This window comes from Meriones unguiculatus, chromosome 12, assembly GCF_030254825.1.
Source record: "Meriones unguiculatus strain TT.TT164.6M chromosome 12, Bangor_MerUng_6.1, whole genome shotgun sequence".
NCBI classification, from domain to species: domain Eukaryota; kingdom Metazoa; phylum Chordata; class Mammalia; order Rodentia; family Muridae; genus Meriones; species Meriones unguiculatus.
In genome coordinates this window covers 33,423,351-33,434,890 of record NC_083360.1, presented here as the reverse complement: position 1 = coordinate 33,434,890, position 11,540 = coordinate 33,423,351, and the positions used below count along the sequence as shown (strand labels likewise).

At 61.1% G+C, this 11,540-nt stretch overlaps 2 protein-coding genes across 4 annotated transcripts; one reads left to right on the top strand and one right to left on the bottom strand.

Annotated features, from left to right (window-relative positions):
• The first annotated feature begins 3,842 nt into the window (after positions 1 to 3,842).
• Gas2l1 (growth arrest specific 2 like 1) lies at positions 3,843 to 8,827 on the top strand. 2 transcript variants are annotated; one of them, XM_021632707.2, is made up of 6 exons: positions 3,843 to 3,982; positions 4,722 to 5,374; positions 6,542 to 6,649; positions 6,736 to 6,832; positions 6,915 to 7,086; positions 7,421 to 8,733. In XM_021632707.2, exons 2-6 carry the CDS (start codon positions 4,742 to 4,744, stop codon positions 8,430 to 8,432), a joined length of 2,022 nt encoding a protein of 673 aa, XP_021488382.1. In that variant the 5' UTR covers positions 3,843 to 3,982; positions 4,722 to 4,741; the 3' UTR covers positions 8,433 to 8,733. The 2 variants fall into 2 exon arrangements, with proteins under 2 accessions (XP_021488382.1, XP_021488383.1); XM_021632708.2 differs by lacking the exon at positions 3,843 to 3,982 and adding an exon at positions 4,008 to 4,319 and having other exon boundaries at positions 7,421 to 8,827.
• On the bottom strand, positions 8,821 to 11,540 carry Rasl10a (RAS like family 10 member A). 2 transcript variants are annotated; one of them, XM_021632709.2, is made up of 3 exons: positions 10,471 to 11,540; positions 9,609 to 9,733; positions 8,821 to 9,391 (listed from the first exon to the last, which is right to left on the bottom strand). In XM_021632709.2, exons 1-3 carry the CDS (start codon positions 10,687 to 10,689, stop codon positions 9,124 to 9,126), a joined length of 612 nt encoding a protein of 203 aa, XP_021488384.1. In that variant the 5' UTR covers positions 10,690 to 11,540; the 3' UTR covers positions 8,821 to 9,123. The 2 variants fall into 2 exon arrangements, with proteins under 2 accessions (XP_021488384.1, XP_060221572.1); XM_060365589.1 differs by having other exon boundaries at positions 8,821 to 9,008; positions 10,471 to 10,897.

Here is an 11,540-nt window from a genome sequence, read left to right as displayed (position 1 = left end):
TCCTTCTCCCTCCTTTGTTCTGCAATCTCATGTTCAGTTCTTTCCAGCCCTCACTGGGTGGGAACAGGGACTTGCTGATGCCCTTGAAGAGGTGGTCCACTGGAAACCTGTGCTCTCATCTCCCAGCTTCTCCAGACAGTGAGCTGGAACTGTTAGGCTTTACTGGGTCATTATCGACTCACAGGGTCATCCTGTGCCTTCACTGAGACAATGGACCTCAATCACCATGTCCATGTCCTCTGCAGTACCAAATAGTCATTCTTAGCTCCCTCACTGCCCTCTTCCTGACCTTAAAGTGGGCCTTTCCCCATCTAGCTGATCTGTCCTGTGTTTTATTTTTGGATTTTTGAGACAGTTTACCTATGTAGCCCTGGCTGTCCTGGAACTCTGGAGGCTGGGCTGCCTTAAACTCACAGAGATCTGCCTGCCTCTGCCTCCCAGAGTGCTGGGATGAAAGCCCTTCCCCCATGCTTTTAACTCAGCACCCTTCTTCGAAGAGTTGGTTCTGTCATAGTAAACAATACCCAATGAAAGCCTCCATCTTCATTTAGCCTGTGCACTCCTAGACACTAAGACTATGATCACCCACAAGTGCACTTTTCCCATCCTTAGCATTTTTTCAGAAAAGGTCAGAGCGGCTCTTCTACTTCTGTACAATCAGGGTTCAGGGCAGCAGTTGGCTCCTTGCCATCCCAGTCAACCTCACTCCTGAGGAGTGCAGGGACAACACTCCAGTGGACTGCTTTGAGCCTTCTGCTTTGGTTGGATCTCTTGCAGGACATAGGAAGCTGGTCAGGGTCGTCTGTCCACAGCAGATTCTTGATGCTCATCTGGCAGGCAGTCTGAAATTGAATTTTTGCCTGGTCCTTGACTGGACTCCGCTCAGATACAAATTGTGCTATTTTATCTTGAATCTGTAATAGCCCAAGAATACATGGGAACCCTGAGCTGCCTTGGTCATGGTTCTCCAGGGTTCTAGTCATATCAGTGAGGTCTGCATCACTGCTGTCATGTCAGGGAATCCCGGAAGCTGCAGTGTGGGGCAAGACTCAAACGGGACCCCTGACGGGGGAACAGCCTTGCCAGGCCACAGAGGAGGACAATGCAGCCACTCCTGATAAGACCTGATAAGCTAGGGTCAGATGGAAGGGGAGGAGGACCGACCTCCCCGATCAGTGGACTTGGAGAGGGGAATGGTAAGAGAAGATGGGGGGAAGATGGGATTGAGAGGGAATGAGGAAGGGGGCTACAGCTGGGATACAAAGCAAACTCTAATATTAAAAATATTTTAAAGTTAAAAAGACTCAAACAGGCCCCAGCTCTCAAGGGACTTGATGTGTCTGTTCTTCCCTTCCCTGGCCCATCACCAGGCCACAGTGAGTTGAACTATCAGTACTATTTTAAAAATACAGTCCTATTTTACAGAAGACGACCCAGGGTCAGGGAGCTTAACCATGGTACCAGATTCAAGATTGAAACATTCCATCCCTATGGAAGCAAGGCAACTCAAAATACCTCCAAGAACTCCCTAAAACAGACAGGATTCACTAGGCCCCTCTCTGTCAGGGTAAGCCTAGCCAAGCTGCAAAGAACATTCTCCAACAGGCCGAGCTGCAAGGGGAGTCCTGAGAGCAGACCAGTGGAAGAGGTTTAGGCCAACTGAGGCAACCTAAAAAAGGACACCAACCTGCTGAGCTGCTCGTAGGCTGTGCAGTGTGCTTAGGTCCCAGCTCTGTGAGCTGTCACTCATGCTGTGGTGGGCTTTGGTGAGGCTGCTGTCTTTGTGTCATTTCTGCTCCTCTAAATAACCCCAATAAAATTTGGACTTTGTGGTATCTGTACTTTGGTCTGTCATGGCTTTCCTATCTGGGGTATACAGACATGTGTGTGGCATCTCCCCAGGAAGTCAGTCACATAACACCAGTGACCAATAAATAGAACCTAGATTCAGCCGTGTCTTCTATGTTCAGAACCCTGAGGCACAGCAAGGCAGGCACAAGCAGGAGTCAAATTCCTGCACAGCTGCTGGCAGGAATGTGTGCCTCAATCTCCCTGGTCCTCAGTTTCTCTAGATCTACAAAACTATCTTCTGAGGCTGGCAAAACCGCTCGTGGGATAAGAGTGCTTGCCATCAAGCTACAATACCTAAGATCCCACTGGTGAAAGACAGAACTCACTCCCAAAAGTCTGCCTTGCATGCATACCTTGACAGACACAAACACACACATACAAATAAACATGTCATAAGAGGCATCGCTGTGTCCGATCTTGTGTGTTATTGCTGGGTACAATGGCTCATTACTGCTTGTTCCAGGCCAGGTCATTCCCCAAACCCTTCACTCAGTATTTAGTCTCCAGAGCCAATCTGCCCAACCTCCAGGACCTCCCTCGCTCCCTGCCGGGAGTTAGTTAGCAGCTCTTCCTCTTCACCTCAGTGCTCACCTCCAAACCTGGGATTTCTCCCTCATCTATACTCATGCTCAACTCACCAACATGTATCACCCCCGTTTTCAACAGGCTGCCAAAATCCAGCACCTCCTCGCTACTCCCACCTAGACCAGTCGACTTCCTCTGAGGCTCTCTGCCCTGCCCACCACTGCAGTCACGGAACCCTTATGACTACTAAGTCAGCGTCTCCTGCTCTGAATACCTCCTCAGAGAGGCCTGTGATCCCAACAGAGGGAGCAGCGTGGTGAGTTCAAAAGCAGCCCAGGCTACATAGCAAGACTGTTTCAAATTAAGATGTAAAAATAAAGGCCCGGCATGGCAAAGCATGTTTTTAAAACCCCAGTGTTCAGAAGGCAGAGACAGGCAAATCTCTTATCATTTTGGGGGGCCAGCCTGGTCTACATAGGGAGTTCTGAGTCAGCTAAGACTACATAGTGAGATCCTGCCTCAAAAACAAAAATCCAAAATAGTGATTTAATAATAATAGTAAACAAGCCTCTCTGTAGCTTCCATGTCCTTTGAAAAGCATGGCTCACAGGGTGCTATGTGGCCTGCCCTATTGTCTCTACCACGCCAACCTTGCAAGCCTATCCACTTTTCTTTCTTTCCTTCCTCCTTTCTTTCTTCACTTCTCTGCTTCTCTTTTGAGACAGGCTTCCTCAGTGTGAGAAACCCCCTCTGGATATCTTCCACCTTCCTCCCTCACCTCTTTCCTTGATCTGAGCTAAAATTACAGTCTTTACACACACCCACAGACTCCAGACTCTCCCCTCATGCCAGGGTCTGCTCTCCTGACAGATGGAAGCACAGAGCTGGCTGCTGGGTGAGACTCGGCTCACACAGTAGGTGTTCAGCAAACGCCCCTGGTCCACGAGAGTGTTCCCCAACAGCCACCATCAAGCCCCCGCTCCCTCAGCTGCTCTCCTGATCTGGGGGAGCTTTGTGAAAAGCTCTAACACCCAAGCGGCTGGTGGCGCCCTGAGACGGTCCAGCGACAGCAGGGGGCAGGATTGCCCAGATCTTCCGCGCTCCTCCTCAGGCGTGGAAGTTGCCCCTGCCACGCCCCCTCCTTTAACTTAACCCGCAGCCACCTTCCAATCCCTGAGCCTCGACGTCCTTGTCCCCCTAAACTACTGTCCCTAGCCATTCTGGAGGAAGAGCACCCGGTTATCTGGCCTGCAGATATCCACTCGAGACGGAGGTGACTCTGCATCCCCGGCCCCTATCGCTTCCGGGACGGCCACTGTCGCCGAGGGAGGGCAGCTGAAGGGGTCCGAACCCCTCCTCGGAAGATCCAGGCTCCGGAGTCAAAGGTCCGAAGGGCGTCTTCGCCAGGCTCGGAGCCTAGGGCCCGAATGAGGCACGGCCCCTTTAAGAGTGCGGCCCCGCCCCTTCCTGGCCGGATCCGAATTCCAGGGGGGCGGGGCGGAGCGGGCGCCGGGATGCAGCGAGCTCGGGCGGCGCCTGTGTGCGGCGGCGCGGCCCGGCTCGGCCCCGCCGGGGCGATGCTCCCCGCGGCGGCGGGGTGAGCCAGGTGAGCCCGGGGGACCCCAGGAGCCCCGTCCGGAGGGCCCGGAGGTGGGCCGGGCGGCGCAAGGCCTCCGCTTCCCGGGGCTGTGTGACCTTGACCGACCGCGCACCCTCTCTGGACCAGGCCGCGAGCACTGCGGAGGCTCGCAGCGTCCACTGGCAGTCCCGGCCTGGCAGGCACCGGCCCGGGGCGGCTGCTCGCCGAAGGCGGGGCCTGGCTGCGTGACCCCCTGCCCCGCGACCTTCAGCGAGCGCCTGCCCTCTTTTGCGCCTCGGTTTCCTCATCTGTAGAATGGAGACGCGGTGGCGGCGCAGCCAGTGGCGCGGCCCCTAGGGCACCGGTGAGGGAAAGGCGGGACTGCGGGACTCGGCTGATCAGTGGAAACAGTCCCTCCGTGGCCCTGGGCGAGGCTCCTCTCCTGTGTCACCCTGCCCACGTGTATTCCTGTTTTTAAGTGGCATTTCTTCCTCGTGGATGCCAGCCTGTCCGTAGACACACACACACACACACACACACACACACACTCGAGCCAGCCAGCAAACATAAACAGTAAGATGGTGTCGGTTTTATTGAGTGCTTTGAAGCAGGTCATGGCACTCTGAGGACAGTGAGCTGCCGCGTTTGCTCACGGTCTGCACGCAAACTTAGCGTTTTCCTCTGTCTGGGTGGCAGGCTGGCCGAGGTGGGCCATTCCGGGCCCTGGCGGGTCTTCACAGCGAAATCCTGACTTGTGTCCCCGCAGTGACTCCACTGGCCCCGGGCATGGCGGACCCAGTGGCGGGCATCGCAGGCTCCGCGGCCAAGAGTGTGCGACCCTTCCGATCCAGCGAGGCCTACGTGGAAGCCATGAAGGAAGACCTGGCCGATTGGCTCAATGCCCTCTATGGTCTGGGTCTACCCGGCAGTGGCGACGGCTTCCTCACGGGGCTGGCCACAGGCACCACCCTGTGCCAGCATGCCAATGCTGTCACCGAAGCCGCCCGGGCTCTGGCCGCTGCCCGCCCAACCCGAGGTGTAGCCTTCCAGGCTCACAGTGTGGCGCCTGGCTCCTTTGTGGCCCGGGACAACGTGGCCACGTTCATCGGCTGGTGCCGGGCAGAGCTGGGCGTGCCTGAAGTGCTCATGTTTGAGACGGAGGACCTGGTGCTGCGCAAGAACGAGAAGAGCGTGGTGCTGTGCCTGCTGGAGGTGGCCCGGCGTGGGGCGCGCCTGGGCCTGCTCGCCCCCAGGCTGGTGCAGTTCGAGCAGGAGATTGAGCGGGAGCTTCGGGCCACCCCTCAGGTCTCCAGCGTCCCCGCTGCTGAAGAGGACGCCCCTGAAGTTGCTACCGCACAAGAGGCTCCCGCCCGCACACCGCGCATGACGCTCAATGACCTTCGGAACCTCGACGAGCTGGTGAGTCTTCTGAAGTACGCTTTGGGTGGCCCCTGCCCACTCCCCCCAGCTGGGGGCCAGATGTCACAGCTGATGACCACGCCGTCCCTGAGCCTCCCGGACCCCACCCTCAGAAAGGGTGGTACATCTGTTGACTGCCAAGTGTGTCCCTGGCCACAAAGAAACGGGTCAGCCCAGAGAGGCAGGGGTGCTGAGTGAGGCCACACAGCCCAGCTGGGTCTGAGGCCGATGAAACCTCGGCTCTGGCACGAGATCAGCCTCTAGTATTAAAGGAGCAGCAACAGAGTTCGGTGCATCCCTTCACTTGGAGGCCGGTGGCGGGGGCACCTCGTGGGCGCAGAGGTGCTAGGCAGAGGCACTAGCAACCTCAGACCTGGGGCCGAGTGGCTGCGCCCCCTGGCTGAGGGTAGCTGTGGGGGAGCTCTCGGCAAGAAGGCTGGTACACTCTGGAGAGCGGCTCTGGGGAACCCCCTTACCTCTGCTGCTGAGAAGAGGAAGGGCTGCTGGGAACACAGGAGGCCTCCAGCTCCCTACGCCTTTCCCAAGCCCTAGGTCCCTGCCACCCCCGCAGCTGGACCAAGAGTTTCTTTTTTATCAGGAGCTTAGGACTGTGGTGTGCCTGCCCAAGAGTCAGGCGCCCCGTGCTGGGGGCAGAATGGATACCTGGGCCCCCGTCCATCCCCAGCCTGGGCCTGGGTCACCCAAGGTCCCACCGGCTCAGTCCCTCTGGCGACACCCCGCCGTGGTAGGGAGGAGGGTAGGTAGGCTTCCCACACAGCCAGCCTGGCATCCCCGGCCTCCGTCCACATGCGTGCAGTATCGCGCTTGCCAGGCGGGGCCCCTTTGTGGCTGTTGGTGTGTGTCCCACACGGCACCCTCTGGTAGGCGTGCTCAGCTGGGCGCATGGGCGCTCCGCACTCGGGGTGTCTGGGCTGTGGACCTCAGCAGTGTGAGTGGGTTATGGACGGCGTTCAGTGTTTCTTCCAGGGCACCGTCCTTGGCCTAGCCTCTCTGGTTGGCTTCCAGTTCTCAGAACCCTTACAGCGGAACAGGTGAAAGGTCCCGTGTGGGAGGGCGGAGGCGTTTCCTCCTGCCGGGCAGCTGCTGTTAGACCTCTGGAGGAGGGACTTGACCCTTGACCTTCAGCCTTCTCTTCTCCGGCTTCAGGTGAGGGAGATCCTGGGCCGTTGCACCTGCCCAGACCAGTTTCCCATGATCAAGGTCTCCGAGGGGAAGTACCGAGTGGGAGACTCCAGCTTGCTCATCTTCGTGAGGGTGAGTGGGGTGAGGAGAGGAAAGGCCCAGTGTAGCAGCCCAGGGTGGGCTAGAAGGCCCCCAGTGACCTGCCCTCCGGCCGACAGGTGCTGAGGAGCCACGTGATGGTGCGCGTGGGTGGCGGTTGGGACACACTGGAGCACTACCTAGACAAACATGACCCTTGCCGCTGCTCCTCCACCGGTAGGTGCGGGTGGGAGTGTGGGCCGCCGGCGGGGGGTGGGGGTTCCGGGGCCTGCTCCTCACTCAGTGTCCATGCCCACAGCCCACCGCCTGCCCCAGCAGAGGGCCGGGACCTTCTCCCCGCAGAGGGGATCGCCCACTCCCAGCCCCCGCCCCGGTAGCCCAGTTCCTGGGAGTGAGCGCCGGGGCTCCCGGCCCGAAGTGACCCCCGTCAGCCTGCGAAGCACAAAGGAGGGGCCTGAGACCCTGCTCAGGTGAGGTGGCGGAGGCTCGCCCAGGAGCTACCAGGGCTGGTGGGGGTAGGGCGTCCGCGGCGCAGTGACTCACAGCCTGGGAAAAGTTCCCGTGCGTGGGGGCGGGCCCGGCTTTCCATCTCCTTGGCAACCCAGACAAACCAACAACACAGCTGGGACGGGCGCCGGGTGGTGGCCGGGCCAACCCAGGCGTCGGAAGCCCGGGGCGGGGAGCCATGGCCTCAGCCCAGACGGTCACTTGTGCCTGGAAGTCCCCTGGCAGAGCCCGGAGCCTCGCCGGCCGGCTCGCTCCACCCGCGCCAGTGATGCCCGTCTCTCTCGCTCCCCGCCTCAGGCCCCGAGATCAGCTGCCCCCCCTCCCCCGCTCCCGCCGCTACTCCGGGGACAGCGACTCCTCAGCCTCCTCGGCCCAGAGCGGCCCCCTGGGCGCCCGCAGCGACGACTCGGCCACCGGCTGCCGGAGGGAGTGGCCCAACCACCGGCTGACCCCCGGGCTCCCGGCCTCCCCGAGACGGCCGCCGGCCCCTCGCAGCCAGTCTCGGGACCGGCTGGAGCGGGGACGGCCCCGCGTGGCCCCGGGGGGCCGAGGCTCTCAGCCGGCGGCCCCCAGCCCAGCGCGGCGCGCCCGCAGCCAGAGCCGCGAGGAGCAGGCGGTGCTGGTGGTGCGCAGGGACCGAGACGGGCAGCACTCGTGGGTGGGCCGGAGCAGGGGTGGCGGCGGATCTGGGGGTTCTGGAAGGAGCACCCCGCAGACTCCACGCGCCCGCAGCCCCGCAGCCCCCCGGCCTTCCAGGGGCTCGAGCCCAGGCCCAGAGCTGGCTGCCACGCCCGCCAGCGTCTTCCGCACACCTCTGCAGCTTGACCCACAGCAGGAGCAGCAGCTGTTCCAGCGCTTGGAAGAGGAATTCTTGGCCAATGCCCGCGCCCTGGAGGCTGCTGCCAGCCATAACCCTGACCCTCCAGCTCCGGACTCCGCTTACTGCTCATCCAGCTCCTCATCTTCATCACTCAGTGTTCTGGTTGGCGGCAAGTGTGGCCCCCCCGGGGAATCGGGCCGCACGGCCAATGGGCTGCCCGGGCCCCGCAGCCAGGCTCTGTCCAGCTCTTCCGATGAAGGCAGCCCCTGCCTTGCTGTAGGGGGGTCGCTGGATGCAACCAGTTCTCTGGCTGGCCCAGAACCCTCATTGACCTGGGCAAGGGGGCGGATGGACACACAGCCAGACCGCAAGCCCTCACGCATCCCCACCCCTCGGGGACCCCGCCGCCCATCAGGACCCATGGAGCTCGGGCCTTGGCGTGCCCTGCAGTCGGTCACCCCAAGGACCGAGCCAGATTCTTCAATGTGATGGACTGGCTCAGCCACACGCACACCCATTCCATTTTCTTTGTGGCCTTAACCTACCCTCTGCATCAGGGACAGCCCCCCTTCCACCTCTTGAGCACCAGACCTCATGGGACCAGACCCCACGGGACCACATGGCACAATGGGAAACCTATTGTACATCCGGTTTGGGGGATGAGCATTGCTATTTAATTACTAATACTATTGAATGCCTTAGAGGAGGCCGGGCCAGCCTGGTGTCCTGAGGACCTGTGTGTGGTCCACTAAGCAGAACCTCTGACAGTAAAGTTTTGCTCCAGCTTCTGTTTTGGGGGGACCGAGCCTTCATTATGCCTGGAGGGAAAGCCTCATCGCTCTCTTACCTGCCTAATCCAGAACAAGAAACCCTTAAATTGTGCATTTAAATTGTTTTTATTACCTGGTAAGGCATGACTTAAGTGTCTCCAGTAGCGAGTCCAGCAGTGGAGAGGCAGGTGGGTCAAGGCTACGTAGTGAGAGACCTTGTCTCAAGGTGTCCAGGAAAGCGCCAGGAGCTGTGCGAACGCTTCCAGTCACATTGATACATTCAGATCCTTTCCATCTGTGATTGTGACCCAATAAGGTTTCATAAAACCGATCTGTTTGGGAGTCGGCTGGGTCCAATCAAAGTCAAAGAAAAGCCCGGAGTCTGGGTGGGAGCCCGCTTTCCAAGCGAGTCACATGAGGCTGCAGCGCGCTGGGTGCAGCGCCCCCTGCAGGCGCAGGGCCGGATGCGCAGGACGCGTGCGCACCAGAGCACAGCGCAGGAGCTCCCGGAAGAGACGCAGCACGTGCCAATTGTACTTGGCTGAGCACTCGAGGTAGCCGCAACGCCAGCCCCGGCGAACTAGAGTGGCCAGTGCACGACGGGGTCCGAATCGCAGCCGCTGGCGGTCCCGCTTGTTGCCCACCACGAGGATGGGTGCCTCTGGCGCGCCCGCCGGCCTGGAGGCCGGATGGAGGAGAGGCGCCTTGCTGGAGACTCCACGGCCAAGGAACCCTCCCCCAAGAGTGCAATCGCGGTGGGTCTCCACCTACGGCCGCGGACCCCCGGGCGTGCCGCAGACCCTCTAGTGGGCACAGAGCGTGACCCAGGGGCGCCCGGACAGAACTGCCTGCCGTCTCCCCCGGCGAGCCCTTCACCTGCGGCCAAGCCCCTCACCTGTTCTCCGCTATGCGCTGCCTCAGGGTTTTCACGTAATCGAAACTGTCGGGGCTGCAGATGTCGTAGACCAGCACAAAGGCGTCCGTGTCCTGCCAGCTCCAGTCTTTAGGGTCCGGACACTCCTAGGGGTCGAGTCCGGGGTTTGCAGCAGATCCTTCCACTCCACAGCCCCGCAGTTCATCCTCACACCCCATCACCTCGCAAAACTCGCCCTACGCAGCCTCCCGCAGGCCAGACTTGCCAGCTGTGCCTGATCCTGTGGGTCCCTACGGCCTGGGCCTCCTGTCACACTACTGTCCCCTCAGCCCGTGCTGCTACCTTTAGTTGCCCCGTGCCGGTGGATCTGCCTCCCACCGGCCAGCAGGCGGGGACTTGACCGCCCCAGGGCGGCTGTTCAGATGAAGCCTCCGGCCTGAGCACCCACCCGCTGCCCTTTCCCCCGTCAACGTTCTCAGTTTTCTTTACCCGAGGCTTCATGTAGCCTCCCAGCTCTCCACGAAACCCACAAAGGCACCCTGCACCAAAGAGCGGGCGTCTGTCTGGGACTTGGCACAAATCACTGAGGTTTCGCTCCAGGGCACAGGAACGAAGGAGCAGTGGCCCTCTGTAGAAAGGCTACTCCTGTCCGCGGTCCTGTCTGTCTCGGCGGCTCAGCTCAGGCAGTGCTGTGCCGCAGGCTGGTCCAGACACCAGCCTAAGCAGCCAGGGAGATAAACGGCCACAGGAGCAGGAGGCTCACACAATACACCTAGACACACACACACCTCACTCTCAGGCGCCCCGGGTCAGTCCACGTGGCCACGCACGTGGGCACCAAGCGCGCGCGCACACACATCCCTGGCCACCCTCGAACTGCTACCTCGAGACTTCTGGGGCTTGAGCCGGAGCCAGTGATGTCACCGTCGCGGATGCTCAGGTCGTAGACAGCGCCGTCGAGCAGCACGGCGGGCCGGTAGAGGCGGGGGCCGTCCGTGGGTCGGTGGCGCTCGGGGTAGTCACCGAACAGGAACTGGCGGATGATGGCGGTCTTGCCCACTCCCGGAGCACCCAGAACGGCCACCCGCAGGCTACCGCCCATGGCTGGCCCGCGCTCCCGCGCCCGGCGCCGGGGAGCTTCATGAGCCGGCCCCGCGCCCTGCGTGCCCTGCCCGGGACGCCCGCGGCCAAGAGGCCCGGCCGGGCACCGAGCGGGCGGCGGGCGGCGGACAGCCCCGCAGGCAGAGCGCTCCCGGCGCGGTGCCCGCGGCTCCGGCCCCTCCGCGCTCGGGCGACGGCAGCCGCCGCCCCAGCCTGCCGCGCGGGCGAGCCGGGCCTCCAGGAGGCGGAGCTGAGGCTCCGCCCCTCCCGGGGAGGGTCGCGGCTCGGGGACTGCCCTGGCCGGTCGCCCCGTTAGTGCCTAGGTCCCCGGGTGGGAGGTGCTCCCCTCAACGGCTCCAACAGAAGCCCCTTGGCGCCACCTCCGCGCTCCTCCAGCAACTGCAGGCTGCAACCTGGTGGTTGACCAAGCCTTGGAATTCAGGCCATCCGGGGTCACAGCCGACCCCAGGCCGAGTGACCTTGGTCCAATCGTCGCATTGCGCTTTTGGATCCTTGTGCCTGCGTCCACCGAAGACCGATGGCCCCGAGGCTTCCTCCTGCTTAGTGAGACCCTCAGCACCGAATCCTTTTCTGGCCTTTCCCCTGCGTCTTCTTTGAACCTGCAGCCTCCGCCTGGTCTTCTTGGTTTAGGAAGGAAGAGCCTGAAGCTGCAGAGAGGCGGCTCACAGTGAGGTCTGTGGGACCCTGGTCCGGGCTGCCTCTTCTCGGAGACCCTTCCGCCTTCGTAAACCCACAGGGACAAATGGCCAGAAGAACTGTTTCAGAGGGGAGGTTTGAGCCCGGCACACAAGTCTCGGCTTAGCAGCTCGGCTCCAAACCACTATCTCAAAC

Coding starts and splice junctions, on each gene's coding strand:
- Gas2l1 (XM_021632708.2), top strand. CDS start 4,742: ATGGCGGACCCAGTGGCGGGCATCGCAGGCTCCGCGGCCAAGAGTGTG. Junction 5,375..6,541: donor TTCGGAACCTCGACGAGCTG/GTGAGTCTTCTG, acceptor CTCCGGCTTCAG/GTGAGGGAGATCCTGGGCCG. Junction 6,650..6,735: donor GCTTGCTCATCTTCGTGAGG/GTGAGTGGGGTG, acceptor TCCGGCCGACAG/GTGCTGAGGAGCCACGTGAT.
- Rasl10a (XM_021632709.2), bottom strand. CDS start 10,689: ATGGGCGGTAGCCTGCGGGTGGCCGTTCTGGGTGCTCCGGGAGTGGGC. Junction 9,734..10,470: donor CAAGCCCCAGAAGTCTCGAG/GTAGCAGTTCGA, acceptor CTCGACCCCTAG/GAGTGTCCGGACCCTAAAGA. Junction 9,392..9,608: donor CAGCGCATAGCGGAGAACAG/GTGAGGGGCTTG, acceptor TCCGGCCTCCAG/GCCGGCGGGCGCGCCAGAGG.